Source organism: Microtus oregoni, unplaced genomic scaffold (genome assembly GCF_018167655.1).
Source record: "Microtus oregoni isolate MIOR12 unplaced genomic scaffold, Mior012 000000F_ref0000247, whole genome shotgun sequence".
NCBI lineage: Eukaryota > Metazoa > Chordata > Mammalia > Rodentia > Cricetidae > Microtus > Microtus oregoni.
The window spans coordinates 94,713,095-94,734,299 of record NW_024543059.1 but is presented as its reverse complement, the minus strand read 5'-3'; the positions used below and the strand labels follow the sequence as shown (position 1 = coordinate 94,734,299).

The 21,205-nt window shown below is 38.6% G+C and overlaps 1 protein-coding gene across 1 annotated transcript; it reads left to right on the top strand.

Moving 5' to 3' along the window:
* Positions 1–3,335: 3,335 nt before the first annotated feature.
* On the top strand, positions 3,336–19,272 carry LOC121446226 (acidic mammalian chitinase-like). Its single transcript, XM_041648700.1, has 11 exons — positions 3,336–3,360; positions 4,528–4,557; positions 5,444–5,645; positions 11,469–11,525; positions 12,401–12,566; positions 16,245–16,369; positions 16,550–16,673; positions 16,958–17,143; positions 17,920–18,039; positions 18,126–18,264; positions 18,956–19,272. Exons 1-11 carry the CDS (start codon positions 3,336–3,338, stop codon positions 19,198–19,200), a joined length of 1,419 nt encoding a protein of 472 aa, XP_041504634.1. The 3' UTR covers positions 19,201–19,272.
* Positions 19,273–21,205: the final 1,933 nt, after the last annotated feature.

Genomic DNA, 21,205 nt, shown 5'->3' with positions numbered 1-21,205 from the left:
CAAAATATTATATGCTACTGCTATTGCCCTTGTTGCTCCCCAGAGGGGTAAAGTAAGTCCCTGTTGCTGAAAACATTGTACACATCAGACACAGGACACATAGGCTCCTGAACTGCAACTCACCTGAGTGTCTCCTTCCAGAGGACTAGCTTACATTGTACCAGAAGATGCCATACAAGCCTCCAAAAGCAACACCTATGAATCATAACCAACTGCAACACCTATGAATCATAATAATGACCAACATTGTACAATAACCATAAGGTGCGGTAATAGCATGCATATCTTGGTATCTTGGTAGTACTAATAGCTCTTTACTTGGCCTTAAGGTCCACCCAACAAGAGGGAAACGATTCTTGGTACTAGTCTAGTACCAACTGTCTAGTGCTAGTGAATTCATGGATCCTGGATGAGAAACTTCTACCACCACGTTACTAATCAGTAAATTCCTAACTGCATTCTAAATATTTGTCTTTGTACTCATAGATAAGTGTAGTTCTCACCCTTTAACACAGAAAGTTTTCTTTGCAGCACTAGGAGCCCATTACAGAAGTCTACAACCGATTAAAATGTAGAGTTATGGAACCCAGATTCAACTGATATATCTATCAAAGGATTTCTGAACCCAAGGCTCAGGGACTATTTCAGAAAAGTTGGTGGAAAGATTTTAAGAGCCAGTGGATCAAGTGACTTTCTGTGAGACTGTGTCTTCTAGTAATGCCAGAATTTACACCTACAGTCTTACTTACATGATGGCCAAAGCATGGGTTGAACTAGGACAACAACAATGGACATGCCAAAGTGGAAAGGCAAAAGCCTATGGTACCTCTAAACAGCATAAAGCACTATAGGAAGCAAGGGATGCTAAAAGTAGGAGGAATAGTCTTCTCCAGGGAGGAGCACACAAATTATTTATCCAATGCCAAATAGTACTGACAACATACATGTGATTGCATTATGTAGACTGAGCAGCTTATACGCAGTAATTTATATGTTTTTACATATACATATATGTCATGCAACAATTAATAAAAAGAATACATTTTAAAGACAACAATGAAGGGTATATAGTAGGATTTGAAAGATAGAGGGGAAGGTGAAAATGATGTAATAATATTATTTCTCAAAATAAAAGAAAAACACTATTTTGAGATTCCATCTCACCACACTTTCCATGGCTATCATATAGAAAACAATTGACAAGAAATGCTAAATAGAATGTGGGCAAAGAGGAACCATTATACACTGTTGGTAAGGAACACAAATTGGATCATCCACAATGTAACTCAATATGTAGATTTTCAAAAAAAGGCAAAAACAGAACTATGATATAACTCAACCCCACCATCAGACACACACCCAAAAGATTCAGTCGTACTGCAGAGACATTCCCACTCTCATTATTTCTCTATTTCAAGAAGGTTGGAAATGAAATCAGCCTAGATGTCCACCAGCTGAAGAATGGGTAATAAAAATGTGGCACATATAATGAAATATTTGTAGAGACATGCATATAACTGGAAAATATTGTAGTTAACCTAGGTCCAGAATCATGAATGCCACCTGTTTCTCTCATACACAGATTTCACCTTTTGATTTTTATGTTTGTTCATTTAACATGACTGTTTTGAGAGGCCAGGAAACTCTAAACGGCCTCTTGGGGTTGGGAAGAGTCCTTAGAAGTAGATAAGCACATATAGTAGAACACATGTGTTACGGAGGTACAGAGAGAAATTCTGCAAATAGATAGTTTTAAACTAGAGTGATTTGGGGCACGAGTCTGAGAATATAATGTATGTGGTGTTTGTGGGGGCATACATAGTAGAGAAGCACAGAACAAGATTTAGGATGTATGAAAAACCACCTGGCAATATATTACTTTGCAAACTAATAAACATGATATTTTATGGAAAGAGTTTTAAATCAGGTGTGTGGATGATGCTTCCAGAAGCCATAGTTATATAAACAAAAATTCCAGGGCTAAGCATGGGATACCTGGGTATGGATGTTAATTAGGAAGGTCCTTATAGTTCCCCAAACAATTTAAGATTTTGCAATTGCTCTTGGATAGTTAGACCTTATTTCTGAAAGATTTAGATCCTTATACCTTATTGCTGATAAACTAGATAATTTGACCCTATTGCTGAATGAACTGGATAGTAAGACTCTGTCGCTGAAGGACTAGATAGTTAGACCCTATTGCTGTAGACACGAGGTAGAACTTTTTTGCTGAAAAAAAAAACTAGATACTTAGACCCTATTGCTGAAGGAAGTAGGTAGTTAGACCATATTGCTGAAGAAACTATATAGTTAAACTTGGAGATGTCAAGTTGGAACTCATGTGAAAGTTTTCACCTTTTATGTTGTGGAAGGTGCTGTGTAGGCTTCTGGAGAAGAAGAGCCAATCATTTTACAAGGCAGTAGATAAGTTGCACTATAATACTGATGTGTCAGGCAAGATGCTCTTATTGGTAGAGAGCAATAGAGAGCAGTAGAGTGAAGTGACTGCCATGGAAGTAACCAAAAACTTTGTGGTCGGATACGAGGGCTTTTAGCCAGAGGGAATTTATATCTAGTGCTTTAAATATATCGACTTAAGAGCTTGGAGAACATATTTCTATTGTTCTGCAAAAGGCAAATGGTGTCAAACTGCCTTCTATATATTTATAAGTATATATTAGTGTTATTTTAGGAATAGTGGATACATCTTGACTAAAGAAGAAGCTGACTAGGAATGATCAATCAGAATTAATTTCCAATCCTTAAAGTTTTGAACCAATTTTCTTTATAATTATTGCTTGAAGTCAATCCTAAGAACATATATGGGCAGAATATTTAGGAAGCATCTCCAAAAGAGGTAAAGTTTTTCAGGTACTTACTGTACATTTTACATGTGGAATCTCCATGAAAGCGAGATTTAAAAAACAACAATAATTTCCAAAGATTTTCAGTGTTTACTTTTCAATAAGATCCTTCTTTAGTGCCAGGCACAAAATATCCACAAAATGAAACTTAACATCAGTATATGAAGAGGTGTTTGTCCACACAGGGAAGTGCCAAAAAAGGTATTAAGTCTAAAGGTCACATTTAATGGATGTCCTACATGCCCTTCCTAAAGGAGACATGGTGCTATTCATTTGACAAGAGGAAGGAAAGGTGATGACATTGATGACAGAAGTAAGCAACCAAATCTGATGAGGAGATCTGTGAGTTTAATGATTAGTAATGTACACATCTTGGATAAACACTGTCCATTTAGAAACCCTTGTGATAAGTGGGCACTCAGATGGTATAAAAAGCCATTCGTGGCCTGCTTGAGCAGTACTGAAGTCACCATGGCCAAGTTCATTCTTGTTGCTGGTGAGTCTGTAGCCTTGCCTTGTGTCTGTCTTTCTCAGGATCTTGCAACCATGAAAGAGTCATTACACTACAACTCTATTCTTTTCCTTCCTTTCTTCTCACTGCAAGTGTTCTTCTTTCATACAATCAGTCTTTCTCTTGTTTTCAAAGCTCATGCTACTAGCATGGCCACAAAAGCAAGTGTCACTAACTTTCAGTAATTGTCTTTCTCTTTCCTGTCCCATCCAGTCATTTTTCCACACTTATCTTCCTGCACGACCTGTTTTAAATGATATTATGTTCATTTATTTCTTTGTGACTTAGAACTAACTCCTTTGGAGGTAAAAATAGCATGATCCACATAGAGCCAAGCAAAGTTGTCTTTGCTCTGCTTTTTTTCAGGATTATTTCTTATTTATCCTTTATAGTCTTGGTTAGGTGATGATGACAAACATGTCCCTCTGAGACATTCAATCCAAGTGGTGGATGAAGTAGTTGTTTAGACCCAGTTCCCATCTAAAGCTTGCTATCTGCTTTAAATTTGTGCTTTAGAAACTTTGTTTTTTGTCAAAGACTTTTCAAAGGGATACGAAACCCAATGTATAAAAGAAGCAGCGGCCCACTTCTCTTGACAGTGTTCAAGCTTGTGGTTCCAGTACTCAGGTGACACAGGCAGGAGGTTCTCCATGTCAAGGCCAGATTGGGCTGTAGAGTGAGATGATGCCTAAAAGAAAATGCTCTATTGAAGCCAAGGAGCAGCTTCTGGAGGCTTGCATCATACATTCTCTAGGAAAACTTCTCTGAAGATGCTTCTAACATATTCCTGCTCCTCGAGTCACTTCTGTGGAGGATGTCTTATCTGTTGAAGTCCTGAGCTCATGTTAGCTCTGGAAATGAGACACATCTGATGCAGGGTCACTGAGTGCAGTGAATTTGGAGCAATTTCAGTCAGCCCTGCTTTGTAGATAGTAGACTTACAAAAAAATTTAATGACTCAGAATGAAGAAAAGGGTGATGGGTATTTTTGATCAACTGGTAAAGTGTAGGTCAAAGAATGTTTACTGAAAAGTTCGCCCTTTTACACAAGTCACAACACATGGCAAGCGGGATGAACCATAAGGCTCTAGAGTTATATTTGAGAGGATTCAAAGATCTGGTTCAGAACAAATGTGTATTTTCTCTCACTAGGTCTGGCCCTTCTGCTGAATGCTCATCTGGGTAAGTCACTAATTCAATGTTTTATTGTTGACAAAATGATTAGCTACGCTAAAACTCAAACACCTGAATTTACATAAAGCGATTTTCTGATTAATATAATTAAAAATTACACCCTGTTGAAGTCAGACTTCTTTCTTTGTGGGACCACCAGCTCCCCAATATTAAAACTGAGACTTATTATTAATTATGGGAGCTTGGCCTTTTGCTTAGGCTTATTACCAACTAATTCTATAATTTAAATTAACCTGTTTTTATTAATCTACATTCTATATGTGGCTTTTACCTGTCTCTCCTTCTGTATGCCTGACCCATTCCTCAACTCACTGGCATTGCTCTTGCAGGTATATTCTAATGACCTGCATTTCCCCTTTTGTCCAGAAGTCCTGCCTTTCCTTTCCTGTCTAGTTTTTGGCCATTCAGATTTTTTATTAAAACAATCACAGTGACACATCTTCAGACAGTGTACAGATATCCAACAACACCCCAGTTTTACTCTATTTGGGAAATAAAACAAGACATAAAACATAATAGAAAGAGAGAGATGGGTTTGTTTTGTGGAGGAGTAGACTTTTATCTCAGTCGTTACTACTAGCCTCTATAGCCTGACTACTTAAGAGTTATTAAATTCTCATTCACTGAGCTTCATGGGACCACTGGACTCGAAGGACTATGAGTATTCCATCTTAGAAGAAGTCTAAGATTTTCCAAACTCTCACAAAGAATATAAACCATTTCTTAACTCATCTGCAGGAGTGCTCAACTAGTCACCTCCAGCTGGAGATCAGGCTTATGGGGTGGGTGGGTGGGGACTAAGCAAAGCACAAACTTTCATCATAGTTAAATGATATCTATAATGGAGCATCATCTTTATTTTTGACCACCACAGGGTCTGCCTACAATCTGGTATGCTACTTCTCCAACTGGGCCCAGTATCGGCCAGGCCCGGGTCGTTTCACACCTGATAACATCGACCCTTGCCTGTGTACTCACCTGATCTATGCTTTTGCTGGGATGCAGAACAATGAGATCACCACCATAGAATGGAATGATGTAGAGTTCTACAAAGCTTTCAATGGCCTCAAAAACAGGTAAAAGAAAGGGGTAAATATCTAAATTAGAATCATTTGGTCCAGTTGTTGCCAAGTCCCAGTTTCTTTGAAGATTTTACTCAAAATTGACTAAAACAAGTCAATGTTTATCTTCTATCTATCTATCTATCTATCTATCTATCATCTATCTATCTATCTATCTATCTATCTATCTATCTATCATCTCTATATCTGTCATCTTTTACTTTTAAAAATCAATTTTAAGAATTTGTAGGATGTATTCAAATCATATTACTACCTTCTCAATATTCCTCAGATGCTCTCGTTCTCTACCTATACAACTTTATTGTCCTCATCTTTGTTCTAAACTCACGTAGTCTAATTTGTGCTGTCTATATATTCCTAAGTGTGTGGGGATTAACTGGAATATTGTTTGTCTACAAGAAGTCAACCACTCTCACAGAACCTATCATTTGGCACCAGTGCTTCACTAGAGATGCGACCTTATGCCCACCCTCTCTTTCCATGATGGTGTTTAGTCTGGCTTGAGATCTTGGATGTCTTGTGCAGGCTGTTCCACCTGCAGTGAAGTGTATTCATATGTTCAACTTCCCTGTTATTTCTGAAAAACACTTTTTACTGTAGTCCACCATCTCTGCTTCTTTTTACCCCCTCTTCTGTGATATTTCCCTGTTTGATTTATGGCCTGGTCCACATGATCAAAGTTATAAATGCATTATTGTCAGGACCAAGAACCTGTGGATAAACAGGTTCTTTTGATTTCATGTTGATACAAATGGTTTCCAAAATATGATACAATGCTATGAATTGTAGGCCCTATGTTGTAGAGATAAGCTCTGAACTCATTGTTTTTAACTCACTCGAAGTTTGTATTGCTTTCCAACATTTCTTTAATCCCTCCTCTGCTTAAACATTATAACTTCAGAATCAGTTGTTTCTTCATTTTATTATATTTTATTTTGTCATGTTTAGCTATCTTTTAGAAGCCTATTCTTTTCTTTTTTTCCACTTTTTTTCATTAAAAATTTCTGCCTCCTCCCCGCCTCCCTTTTTCCTCCCCCTCCCCCCACTCCCCACACCCCACTCCCCCACCTCTTCCTCTCCAGTCCAAAGAGCAGTCAGGGTTCCCTGCCCTGTGGGCAGTCCAAGGTCCTCCCCCCTCCATCTAGGTCTAGGAAGGTGAGCATCCAAACAGGTTAGGCTCTCACAAAGCCAGTATATGCAGTAGGATCAAAACCCAGTGCCATTGTCCTTGGCTTCTCAGCAGCTCTCATTGTCCACCAAATTCAGAGAGTCCGGTTTTATCCCATGCTTTTTCAGTCCCAGTCCAGCTGGCCTTGGTGAGCTCCCAATAGATCAGCCCCACTGTCTCAGTGGGTGTGTGCCCCCCTCGTGGTCTTGACTTCCTTGCTCATGTTCTCCCTCAGTCTGTACCTCATTTGGACCTTCTAATAATAGAAAGGGAGTGAATACAGAGAGAAGATTAAAGGTGAAGGAGTGGGCGTTGTTGAGGGGGATAAACAATAACGAGGGTATATTGTATGAGAATGGAATCTATTTTCAATAAAATCAAAAAGATAAATTTCTGCCATCTACTTCTAAGAGTTCAAATATTTTAGATACTCCTTATAACTGGGATCTTGTATTAGTTAAGCTGTGCCTTGTTAGTTTCAGTTAACACATCTTCAAAGTTATAAATTTCGTTACAAATGACTGATTTATTCTTTTAAATACTGAATAACATCATAAATTGCATATCATAGTACATAATTTTTAAAAATTCATTCTTTTTTTAGACATTTACAGTGATTATGTACTTTAAATAACTAAGAATTATGCTGCATTGAATATTGAAGTGCTATTACTGACAATATAGCTTATCTACTCTGGTTTTTGTAAAATCTACTCTCAGTAGTGTTTTAGTTGGATTTCTCTTATGAGTAATGGGTCAACTATTTTTTACATATCTTTAGGACATTTATACTATTTTTTGAAAACATCTACTCAGGGTCTTCTTCCTTTTACAATTAGGTTGTTTTCTTGCTATTGAGATGAGTTCTTGATATATTTGGGATAGCATCCTTTGCAAGATAAATGGTTTGCAGATATTTTTTCCAATTTATTAAGCTGAAAATCAGTTTACTTCAAGATCCAGTCAATCACTCATGGGTATATACTCAATGAATTGTAGGTCAAAGATTATGTGCCTGGGTTGGTGTCTATGTTTGTGTTTCAGTAGCCTGCAAAGTACTTTCCCACACCAAAGAGACTAGGACACAGGGTTGAAGGCTATATGTGGGCACCAGCTCCACTTCTCCATGTTTGATGAGATGTGTGGATGTTTTCCTTGGCAATGGGTTGCCTCTGTTAGTTTGTTGAGAGTGGCCTTTTGTTTTAGCAACATCTTGGTGGGTATTTTGGGATTTCAATGGGATATCCTTGGGCAACAACTCAATTGAATGTAACCAGTCCTACCACTGAATACCTTACCTGGCTAAACAGTTGAGATATCATATGCCCCATTATTAGGAATACTCATGAGCGTTACTCTTATAGATTTGAGAAAATTTCCATTTTATTAGGTTCCTACCCAATAACCCAAAATTCCCCTCCCTCTTCTAACTGTGTAATTGGGACTTTTTAATCTCCTACCAGTCAGGTCCCAAAGCATGGAGACTTTCTTAATTTTGCAAGCTCAGTCAATAGCTTAGGCTGGTTTCTAACTAGCTCCTAGAACTTAAATTATCCCATTTCTACTAATTTGCATGTTGCCACATGGCCTTTGGCTTGTTCACTCATCTACATGACTTTCTTACTCTGTGTCTGGCTGGTAACTCTTCCCTTCTTTATCCAAAAATTGTCTCTGCCCTGAAAATTCTGCCTGCCTGTTGGCCATTTAGCTTTTTATTAAACCGAGCACAGTGACATATCTATACACATATCTCACAAGAGACTTCTCAATTATGAAATCTTGGCCAAAAGTGTAGGCTTGCTTCTAACTAGCTCTTAGAACTTAAGCTAACCATTTCTATTAACATATGTGCTGCTTCATAGCTCATGGCTTGTTACCTTGTCTCCCTCATCACCTACTTCCTCTGTTTCTGGCTGGAAACTCCACCCTTCTTCTTCCCAACGTTCTCTCTGCCCTGAAAATCCTGCCTAGCTATTGGTCACTTTGTTTTATATTAAACTATTTACAGTGACATATCTTTACACAGAGTAATCAAATATTTTGCAACACAGCTGTCTCTTCCCACAAGCTTCCTCTCTATCCCACATCTCTCTTACATGATTTCCCCACTCCCATCTTCAACCTTAACTTGCCCACAAAACCTATTCTATTCTCCGTCCCAGGAAGATGCCTTCATCTACCGTAGAATCCTCTTCTTTACATAACCTCTCTGTGTCTATGGGCTGTAGCATGGTTATCATTTACTTAATTGCTAACATCTTCTTATAAGTATATAAATCCCTTATTTGTCTTTGTGGGTCTGCGTAATCAGTGCGATTTTTCTAGCTCCATCCATATGATGCACATGTTGTGTCCTTTTCCTAATTCCTTTATTCCATTGTAGTGGAGTAGTGTTAATTTTATGTAATTCTAGTGTTCATGCTGCAGTTCCTACCCGTGCAGCAGTCACAATGTAGCAGTTCCAATCATAAGAACTCATCCCCCCACAGAGATAAGTGCTTAGTGAATCTAGCATGGACCTCTCCTCATGTTCCCTATATTTCTTCTAGTAGTTTTATAGTTTTGAGTCTTATATTTAGTTCGTTTTTTTAAAATTTGGTAAGAGGGATGATTCAAATTAATTTTTCTGCTTGTAGGCAAGACTATGTCTATTAAACTCTGATACTTGAGGGTGATGCTTCTGGTCCAGGAGCCTCAATTCAAGTACCAAGGATGTAGATGACTTTTCTACATATTATTCTAATATTGCCTGCTGCAGTCAGTATTAATATATATTACATTAAATATTAAATTATTTTAAATAAAATAAAATTAAGTTAAATTAATAAACATTTTAAAATGTGTTTTTGTTTGATGATTTGTTCTTTTCTGTCTTTGTGTAATGACCCAGGAAACTCCAAATCATTTTTACACTCTGCAAGAGGAAACAAGGAACAGAGGATTTTAAAATTAGACATGTTTGAGTTCAAGAATAGAAGAATTTGCTGTATTTTGATAGCATTCTTTTTGTTTTCTTTTAAAGTTTTTATTTTCATGTGTGCATGTGTGTGTGTGTGTGTGTGTGTGTGCATGTGTGTGTGTGCATGTGTGTGTGTGTGCTTGTAATCCAGTCCAGGTGAATTTGGGAGTATATATACGACATTAGATTCCTTGGATTTGGAATTACAGGTCATTAGTTGTGTTGTGAGTGCCGGAACACTGGAGTTTGATTACTGCAATACCAACATGTGCTCATAATGTCTGAGCATCTTCTCCAGCCATTGGTTATTTGCATTAAAATTACATGGGTATCTTGATTAAAATGTCTGTCTTCACCCTAAAGCAGAGGTTCTCAACCTTGAGGGTTGAATGCCCCTCTCACAGGGGTTTTCTTTTTATTGTTTTTCTTGAACTATACATTTTTCTTCACCCTTTCATTCCTTCCTTCCCTTCTATCTTCTCGCATCACCCCACACTGCCAAGTTACTCAGGAGATCTTGTCTTTTTATCCTTCCTATGCAGATCCATGTATGTCTCTCTTGGGGGTCCCCTTTGTTGTCTTCGTTCTCTGGGGTTGTGGCCTGTAGGTTGGTTTTTCTTAGCTTTCTGTACATGATACATTTGTCTTTCTGGGCCTCGTTTACCTCACTCAGTATGGCTTTTTCTAGATCCACCCATTTGCCTGCAAATTTCAAGATGTCATTATTTTTTACTGGTGTGTAGTACTCTATTGTGTAAATGTACCATATCTTCTTTATCCATTCTTCAGTTGAGGGGTACATAGGTTGTCTTCAGGTTCTGGCTATTATGAATAATGTTGCTTTGAACACAGTTGAGCACCTGTCCTTGTGGTATGGTTGAGTATCCTTTGGGTGTATACCCAACAACAGTATTGCTGGGTCTTGAGCTAGATTATTTCCTTATTTTCTGAGAAATTGCCATACTGTTTCCCAAAGCGGTTGAACAAGTTTTCACTTTAACCATCAATGGAGGAGCAGTCTTGAGATAATTAGAAATACCAAATATTTTCATTACAGTTTATAATGACAATATTACAGCTAAGAAGTAGCAATGAAATAACTTTATGTTTGGGCATCACCACAACAAGGGAAACTGTTTTAAAGGGTCACAGCATTAGGAAGGTTGAGAAGCATTGCCCTAAAGTAATATTGTCAGAATCTTAGGAGAAAGGAAAAGAAAGCTAGAGTTTTTATGTCCTTTCACAATCTTTGCACTTAATTCTTTTGATTCAGACATTTCATAATCACCATTCCCATTTATGTCTGTATAGTCAAGTCAATTAATTTATATTAATTTTTACATAGTGTAATAAAGTAATTATATTTTAGTATTATTCAACACTTTATCTGATGAAACAGCAAGGAGGTAATTATGCTTTTAAGTTATATATAGTACAAATACTGTTAGTACAAGACAATAAGACTGAAAAGTTGTTTAATTCTGATTTCTCTGAGGGGCTCTGACCTCATTTATGGTGGTAATAAAGTTTCAGTAGTGGAAGAAAATACCTCAAATAACTCTACAGCAGATAGTATGACACTAACCCTACTCTGAATAGTTTTAGAAGACCCAATACTATAAACAGCAAAGTAATTTAAATGGCAGGAACCATGAATTAAAAAATTTCTCTGTCTTGTTTTACTTTAAAGGAATAGCAAATTGAAAACCCTCTTGGCCATTGGAGGCTGGAACTTTGGATCTGCCCCGTAAGTGTTCTTTAGATAAACAATTGTTCATTAAAAGCAATGTAGTTCAAGCACGGTCCTTGTCTTTTTAGATTTCAAAACTCCAGATGCAAATTAAGGGCCTCCATTAAAGTAAGGTCTAACTTAATAAATTACCATGCAAGTTCATTAATTATTATCAGAAAATTTTAGGATGATTGTTGTGGCTTTCCTAGGGTTAAATTTGGATGGATGCTTTGGGATGCCATCCTCTGAGTTTTAGTTGCTTGCTTCGGAAAAAGCCTCTTCATAAAGTGTATTGAAGACACAAGGTCTGATGAAGGTTGTGTGTATCTTTTGTCTGTCTTCCTTAAAAAGAAAAAGAAGACCACATATGTGAAGAAGACTTACTTGAATACACATGAACTGGGGGCTTTTATGAAGACACAACATTGTCTGTGAACTAAGTTGGTTAAGTATTGAAAACAATAGGGCCATTTTCAAAAAACAGTCTGGGTTAGGAGTGGGGATGGACATAAGATAATGTGGTTGCTGAGATACTGTGACTGGCAAGAGTAATGATTGCAAAGAGAGAACCCTAGAATGTACTTTAATTCTCAATCAGGTCCTGGACAAGGACTGTGAGTAAGAAATTGAACTGCAAACTGTTTTCATTCATGTGTGTAAAGAATGTCAAGGTCCGCTGGGCTGTGGTGGCACATGCCTTTAATCCCAGCACTTGGGAGGCAGAGGCAGGCAGATCTTTGTGAGTTCGAGACCAGCCTGGTCTACAAGAGCTAGTTCCAGGACAGACTCCAAAACCACAGAGAAACCCTGTCTCGAAAAACAAAACAAAAACAAAACAAAACAAAAAAAAATGTCAAGGTCTTATTCTGCTTTATTTTGGTTTCTCTCAGCTTCACTGCCATGGTCTCCACTTCCCAGAACCGCAAGACCTTCACCAATTCAGCAATCAAATTCCTGCGCCAGTATGGGTTTGATGGGCTGGATCTGAACTGGGAATACCCAGGCTCTCGTGGGAGCCCTCCTGAGGACAAGCATCTCTTTACTGTCCTGGTGAAGGTGAGGAAAGTTGGAGGAGGTGGTATCCTTATAACTGAAAATCTATTTTTCCCAAGGATAACTGGGTGCTTGCAAACCAAACATGTCTTAATATTTTTGGAATATTAGCAAAGTAAAATTTGTATGATACCATGTACTCCTTGAATAAGCTATATATTGGACATTATACGTTTTTTCCAAACCACAATTCATTTCATCTTGACATTTACTCTATGATATATGTTCACTAAGCATTATGGTCTTTGTTTTACAGATAAATAACTAAGGTACTGAAAATATGTAAGGAAACCGAACATCACACAGATAGTGTCACAAATACCTGTGTTGTCTGTTACTGAGTCATTGCTCAGAACTGTCTACTGTTATTGAGGAATCTATGCTATGTGCAAGTTATTTGGTAAAAGCAAAGCCAAGGATAAGGCAGAATCTTGACTTTAAAGAACACATAGCTGAGGAATGAAGCATAAGCAATAGCTTTAGTATATTTTGATAAATACTGATGTAATAACTGTCTACAGACTCCAAAACCAAATGAGGAGTTACCTGATTCACCTCTTGGGAATAGTCCCAAGGAGCTTTCTAGGTAAAGTGTTGCTGGACCTCACTGAGTGAACTTGGTGTTATCCAATTTAGTGAGGGTGGAAATCACACAAGAGAAGAGAGATTTGTGTGTACAAGTGGGGAATGAGTTTCAAGTCTGTGAAAACAAATAGGTGGCAAGAATCAGATCATGTGGAGACTTTTATATTAAGTTAAAGAATTCTGAACTCACCTAAGGATAATATAGATCTTTGAAAGATTTCATAGCCAATAAATATGACAAGACTTGTAATTTTGGAATGGTTATTTTCGGGTTAACTATGACTCATGAATTGGGAGTGGAGAGGCAGGATAAAGCAGGAGTTCAAAGAAGTAAGTGAAGCAAAAGGTGACCAAGGTCCCCCTAGTGGCCTTAAGACTGGTGGAAGAAGAGAATATACAGAGATCTTACAAAAAAACCCCCAAATATCAGTAAGAATTGGATTTGAAGTAGAAAGGATCCCTAGGCTTTTTTTTTTTGATTTTTTGAGACAGGGTTTCTCTGTAGCATTTTGGTTCCTGTCCTGGAACTAACTCTTGTAGACCAGGCTGGCCTCGCCTGCCTCTGCCTCCCGAGTGCTGGGATTAAAGGCGTGCGCCACCACCGCCCGGCAGATCCCTAGTTTTTTGAATTTGAAGACTAATTTTATTGTAGTGAAACTGGTATAGATAAGAAAAATAATAAGACTGTTTAATTTAGCTTTAAATACGAATATGTCACACCTGGAGTAACCATAAGGAATTGAATAAATACCAATCTAGAGGAAAGAGCAATGAACACTACTGAACTCATCAGTAAGTGTATATAATTGCCAAAGAAAAATGAATGGAATGAAAAAAGCAACCGTTATGATGTTTGTCAAATTGTGGAAGAATATGGTAGTGATAAATTGACCCTTTACACCATAGCAATAAGAAAACCTGTTTTTTTTTTTTGAGCACATTGGAAGAGGAAGCAGTGATTAGAGGTCCACAAACAGTATAGCAAAGTCGGCTGAATATTGGAGTCATTTCTGTTTTGGAGAAGTATTTGATGTTCAAGAGTGAATATCTTAGCATGCACCTTCTGGGTGTGTAGTTTCCACCATGTAAATGAGTGAAGTCCTGACTACGCACCTACTAAACACATCTTTTCCTGTCATACAATCTCTTCCAGGAAAATCAAGCCTGTAAAATTGAGGAACACAAAAGTTGAGGTAGTCTTGGTTGATCACAGTTTCATAGTAGGCAGTCTAAGGTGAGGTAGTATTGTGGTTTTGTTTGACACTTTTAGTTAGCAGTTTGGCTGGAGACAAATCGTTTTTGTTTTGAAATTTCTGGACCAAGCTTGTGAAATTATCCTGTTCATTTTCTGACCTTTCAGTGACCTCACCACAACATGGGTTTCATATAACAATGTAAATTATTTTCTACATCAATTCATGCATCAGGTGCTGCAGAACAATCCTTTTCTACGCTATTACTCTCATTTGCTAATCAAAAGCTGGTTGGCTGATAGCTAGCTGGGCAGGAAGATTTTGAGTGTGAGAGCCGGACTAGGAGCATTTTGGGAAGAGGAAGGACAGACACAGAGAGTTACCAGAGATAAGCAAAATGAGAATGTTGACCTAGGAAAAGGTACCAAGCATCATGGCTAAACAGAGATAAGAGTTATTTATTAACGAAAGAGTAAGAGTTAGTTAGTAATAAGCCTGAGCTATTGTCTGAGCACTTTTGAATAATATTAATTCTCTGATTTGGCTATTTGGTATTAATCAGTTGGGATAGGATAACATCTGTTTAACATCAGATCATCAACTGGCTTCATTATAACTTCAATTTTGGACTAGCAAGATGCCTTAGCAGGTAATGATTTTTGGCAAAACATGAAAAACTGAGTTCAAATTTCTACAGCCCACATTAGGCCAAATGCAGTAACACACACCTGCAATCCAAGGCCTCCTATAGATATGGGAGGCAGAGACATGAGTATCGTCCAACACAGTAGCAAAGAATAAAATGAACTGCCTTAAGGAAGGTAGAAGGTGAGACTGGCACCTATATTGCATACATATATGTGGGGTGTCATTCCTCAGACACCGTCCACCTTGTGACAGTTTCTCAGTCACTAAAAATAATGATTGGTACAGGCCAGTTGGCCAGTGAACCCTAGGATCTTTCTGTCTCAGTTCCATCAACACCAAGATTAACAAAAATGTGCCACTTTGCTTTGCTTAAACATTTTATGTGTGTTCTGTGGGAACTGAACTCTTGAACCCCGGTCCTTCTGCCTACCTGGTAAGTACTTCATCCACTAAGACATTTCTATAGGCTCACTTTAGTTTTTGTTGAATAGCTCCAAAGATCAGAAATAACACATTTTTTCTTAGTTGAAACATTACTACTATAAATTATAACATCTAATTATTGGCTGCAATTCTGCTCAGTGAAGGAAAAGTGAATAAAACCACTGACATTACAGTGTCTGGGTTTACCTATTGAAGACAGACATAGCAATCTGCTTATATTCTTCTTCTAGTAAAATATTTCATTTTTTAAAATTATAACCTACACAGCAATGTTCAGAGGTATCCCTGGAATGTTCTCTGGTAACACAAATAATGCCATCATCAGAGCTCTACTCAGTGTTCCAAATACATAAGAGTCATACACAATGCAGGTGAACTCACATCTGTCACTGAGTTGGACCTGCCACCCAGACATTGTCCCTTCCTCACTTACTAATTTAGTACCTTATTGAATGATATGTTGGTGTTGTAAGGTGTATGGAAGCAACTTTCTATACATCTGACAACTAGATAAAGGGCGCCAATGAGAGTGTAGCTTCAGCATGGTGTCATATGGGACCTAGGAACTGGTTATGACACAGACATTAACTTTCTCTGGTACTCTATTGAAAATTTTCAACTGTCATGCATATTGCATAGCTGTAACTTTTAAAATTAATATAATCTGTACTATTGACATTATTAAGATATTGATAGACTAATGTCAGCCAAAACAGTTGAAGTACTTTAGAGAAGAAAGACACTGAAAATATGTATTTATTATATATACATCTCTGAAACTAACTTCAAATATGCTTGCCTTGTTCTACAGGAGATTCGTGAAGCTTTTGAGAAGGAGGCTAATGAGAACAACAAGCCCAGGTTGATGATAACTGCGGCTGTAGCTGCTGGCGTTTCCAACACTGAGGCTGGCTATGAGATCCGTGAACTTTCCCAGTGAGTGATGTACTTATTCTAAACGTCTGTGGGAACTGTTAAAGCACTGCGGTGGTCAGTCTAGAGATGTCTTGCCCTCAAAAGACATTGTTTGTGTACTTGCTTTGGAAAAGGTGTTATTGTCTGCATAGATGTAAGAAACAGTTATCAGAAATGATTTTAAATCTTACTACCTATCAGGTACCTAGATCACATCCATGTCATGACATATGACCTTCATGGCTCCGGGGATGGCTACACAGGAGAGAACAGTTCCCTCTACAAATACCCTACTGACACCGGCAGCAATGCTTACTTCAATGTGGTAAGACCCTACAGGAATAGAGATTGGGAGTAAAGTAAACCATATGGAAATAAGGCCCCCAATTTACATAAGTTCATCAATTGTTCAATTTAGATAAAGATCCTCTTAAGTTACAGGCCATATCTCATGAACTATAACTTCATCAAAAGTTTTTGAAAAGAAAATATCAAGGAATAAATCCATTGGTTATGAACATCATATAATTTGCCTGCTAAAACAGGGAGCTAATATAATTAAATACTGACCACTGACTGTTTGGGTCCTTTACCTAACCTACATTACAGGAGTATGCCATGAATTCCTGGAAGAACAATGGAGTCCCAGCTGAGAAGCTCATTGTTGGATTCCCAGAATATGGACACAATTTCCTCCTGAGCAACCCTTCCAATAATGAAATTGGTGCCCCTACCTCTGGTGCTGGCCCTGCTGGACCCTATACCAGGGAGGCTGGGTTCTGGGCCTACTACGAGGTCAGTAGATTGGCTGTCTAGTGCTCTGTGAATTTCACACCCAATATTTTACATAGCCTTCAATTTAGTATCTCCTGGATCTGAATGTTCATTTTGCCCATTACCTACCTGTAGTAAGCAGTTCACTCCTGGTGCTGTATGTTTGGAAAACATACTTCTTTATTTAATCCAAATAATGTTCCTATAAGCAAAAGTTTGTGCTACTCAGAACAGTTACATTACATATAAAGAAACAAAATGAACATATTTATCATCCTATTGTGGATTCCAAAATTGTAGTACTAAAATATGGATAAAAAGAATTTGATAAATAACTCACTCTTCGAATGTAGCTCAGTGGTACAGCATTTACCTAGAATGCTAACAGCCCTGGATTTAATCCCTAGTTGCATAGGACAAAATGAAGTAGGATCATGTACAATTCTTTTCATGAAAAAAATTTTCCAGGCTTGGTTGCTCATTCTTTTAATTTGAACATTCAGGAAGCTGAAGCAGGATAATTCTAAGGCCAAAACAAAGCATAGACAGAGTCTACCTTAAAAATGGAAGATTAGGGGTGTGATGTAGCCCAGTGATAGTCTGTACTGAGCAAGTACATGTCCTGGGTCCATCACCACCACTGCTATGATGAAAAAAACTCATTTTTTTAACCACAAACAAAACTGAATCATAAAATTGAGGTAACCCCAACTGAAGATAAGAAAGGAAAGAAATCAATGTTTTCTCTCTTTCATGGAATTAATATGTGAAGTGTTTAAATCCCTTGATGTTTAAAGATTTGCAGCTTTCTGAGAAATGGAGCCACTGAGGTCTGGGATGCCTCTCGGGAAGTTCCCTATGCATATAAAGACAACGAGTGGGTTGGCTATGACAATGTCAGGAGCTTCAATGTCAAGGTAAGGTCAGCTCCTTGGATTTGCTGACATCACAGCACCAAGGCTCAGGAAATCAAATTAACCTTACACCTTCTATCTTTAAACAGACTCAGTGGCTTAAGCAGAACAATTTTGGAGGTGCCATGATCTGGGCCATTGATCTTGATGACTTCACTGGCCTTTTCTGTGGCCAGGGCAAATTCCCTCTGACCTCTACTCTTAACAAAGCCCTGGGTGTGTCCACAAGTAAGTGACGACCTGAGTATGCAGATGGTGTGTTTCTAATGTCCCTTTATCAATATAAAGGCAGGCTTGAATGCTCACCCCCACTGCATGGGGCCTACTCTTCCTATTCCATTCCCTTGTTCTTGCCCAGGTGACCTTTCCTAAATCTCAACTTCTAAGGGAATGTTGGGAAACCAGACCTAACATTGGAGTGTGTGGGAAAAAATTTCCTAGGACTTCAAAGTTTGTAAGAGTCTGCAGAAATTGTGCTTATCTTTAGCATCCAAATCTCTCTGTGTGTCCGTTAATGAGTGTGTGTGTCCTTCATTCAATGTCCTGCTTAGCCTCCTGGAAGAATCAACAGGAAGCCACGCCAGTGCTCTTATTTATCCACCCTCAGGGAATGTCTCCATTTCCATAACTGTTTCTACAATTTTTCCTCAGAGGTATTATATTCAGATCTTCAAACCTTTTTCATGTGTTAATTACTGAATGCCTTGGATGACAAAGGAGACATATATAGAAAGTAGGACTTGATCCACACTTTTTCTTATTTCCTGATACGTAATTGTCTTTGAATTTTTTTCAGTTGTGAAATTGCAGCTAATTGCATCTTCTCCTGGGCATGATGTACCTAGTTTTCTTTACTTACACTTGAAGTTCATGGCCACAGCAGGACCACCCCTCTACTCTCTCTATTTGTATATTTTAGGCTGCACAACCCCTGATGTGCCTCCTGAGCCAGTGACTTCTCCTCCAGGAAGCAGAAGTAGGAGGCATAGTGGGTGTGGGTGCTCTGGAGGCTGTGGATTCTGTGCTGGCAAACCTGATGGCCTGTACCCTGTGGCCCATGACAGACATGCCTTCTGGCACTGCTCCAATGGAATCTCATACCTGAAGTACTGTCCAGACTGCCTTGTCTTTGATACCAGCTGTAATTGCTGCAACTGGCCATGAACCTGACTCGGTCCCGCTTTTCCAAACTTCTGTACTTTCCACTATGCCTTGCCATCTAAAGCTATGTAATAAAATCAGCTGCCAAAACATGGGTTTCCTTAATTTTTATGATTTAGTGGGAAACTGTTCTCCATTTAAATACCAGCTGTGTGTGTGGGAGAGGAGAGGAGAGCAGAGGAGAGGGAAGAGAGAGAGAAGGAGAGGGAGGGAGAGAGAGAGAGAGACAGAGAGAGAAAGAGAGAGATAGAGACAGAGAGAGAGAGAGAGAGAGAGAGAGAGAGAGAGAGAGAGAGAGAGAGAGAGGACAACATTATGGAGCCAAGAATCCTGTGTTTTTCTATTTTCCCATGTTAATGTGTGTGATAGACTCTGGAAGACATCTGAAGCTTGGTGATGAGCCAATAGCCTAGAGACCATTTCTCCAACTGTAGAGGTTACACAGTGCTGCTTGCATTGCTGAAGAATGATTCAAGACTTTCTCCTATTTCTGTTGGGGATATGTTGCTGTTCTAGCATCCCTGGAGTTGAAAACAGTGGCTAGATACATGCCATAAACTACTTTTTGGATGCCTGCCTAGCAAAGAGACTTGTAGGTGCCTTTATCAAGAGTGTCAAACTAATTCCTAATGATTTAGTGTCTTTAAAGCTTCACCAGAGAAGCTTTGTTCAGAGGTATATGGCAATTAACACAAAGACTGGTCAATATGTAGAAAAGAAGAAACTGTGGAATGCTTATCCTTAAATGAGATATCTACATCACACCCATCCTCCTGAGAGTCAGGGATAATCATAGAAAAGGTTCTCAAAAGATTGTAAGAGTCATAGTTAGTGGATTAAAAATAAGGAACAATGATTTTTGGATACCACAAGGCATATGCACATATGATGTCACAAAAGTTGTGACATTATGCACAAGAACAGCAATCCAGTAAGGACCCTCCATAACTTCTACATCAGTTCTTGCCTCCAGGTTCCTGCCCTGTTTGAAATTTTGTCTGACTTCCTTCAGTGATGGACTGTGATATGGAAATATAAGCTAAAGAAACCCCTTCCTCCCAAGTTTACTTAGGTTACAGTGTTTCATTGTAGCAACAGAAACTCTAAGTTAATCTAGGACCAGGATAGTGGGGTATTGTTGTGACAAACCTGATTATGTCATTTTGGGAAGGATTGTGGAAGGACTTTGGATCTTCAGGCTACAAAAGCCATTGAGTGTTAAGAGCTCAGTGAGCTATTTTGTGGGAGCTTGGGTGATAAGAATGTTGAGAGCAGAGCAACGATAGAGGTATGGGTTGTAAAGTTTCAGAGAGATATTTAGAGAGTACCAGGGCTATTTGTTATTTTGAATTAAGATTCTGTGGTTCTGATCATTTGGGGCTGAAAAATCAAGAGACCAGCAGTACTGAAATGAGATCTTTGCATTATCCTCACATTTTAGCCTTCCTTTCCCATGGTTGTTCTGAAGGCTTGTCTTGACACACTGTGAACTCGGTGTGAAAGACTACATTAGTGTTATGGAAGCAGGGTCAGGAAGTGATGGCATGGACTATTTGTTCTCCAGCACATAGTCAATGTATGTTTGACTTCCAAGGCTGGAAGGGCAAGCACTGTTTGAAGTTTGTGTTCCCAAGGAGCCTGACTCAGCCTGGACTCTGCTAGCAGCTTGTGCTGCCATTGAGTTCTTTGACTGAGTAATTAGCAGTGATTAGGAAGAGACCAGAGTCATTGAAGTAAAATCTTCCAAAAAGTGTTTCTTTGGAGTCAGCGCACAAAAACTGTCTTTCAGAGGTGCTCAAGGTTATACCTCTTGCTGGTAGCCAAACTTTGTTGTATAAGAGTTACCCAGGCAGTACTGGTTTTGATGGCAGGACGTGAAGAAGTCACGGTGAGCAGCTGAGGCTTGGCATCATGGAAGGCCAAGAAAAGCCATTGGTGAACGTATAGCTAGAGTAGCAGCTGAAAGCCCAGGATTGAAGGGGTTATATAGAGAAATTGAGGCTTGGTA

Bases quoted from the DNA above. Each gene is read 5' to 3' on its own strand.
- LOC121446226 (XM_041648700.1), top strand. From the start codon at position 3,336: ATGGCCAAGTTCATTCTTGTTGCTG. The intron at 5,646-11,468 runs GTAAAAGAAAGG...TTTACTTTAAAG, and splicing joins TTCAATGGCCTCAAAAACAG to GAATAGCAAATTGAAAACCC. The intron at 12,567-16,244 runs GTGAGGAAAGTT...CTTGTTCTACAG, and splicing joins TCTTTACTGTCCTGGTGAAG to GAGATTCGTGAAGCTTTTGA.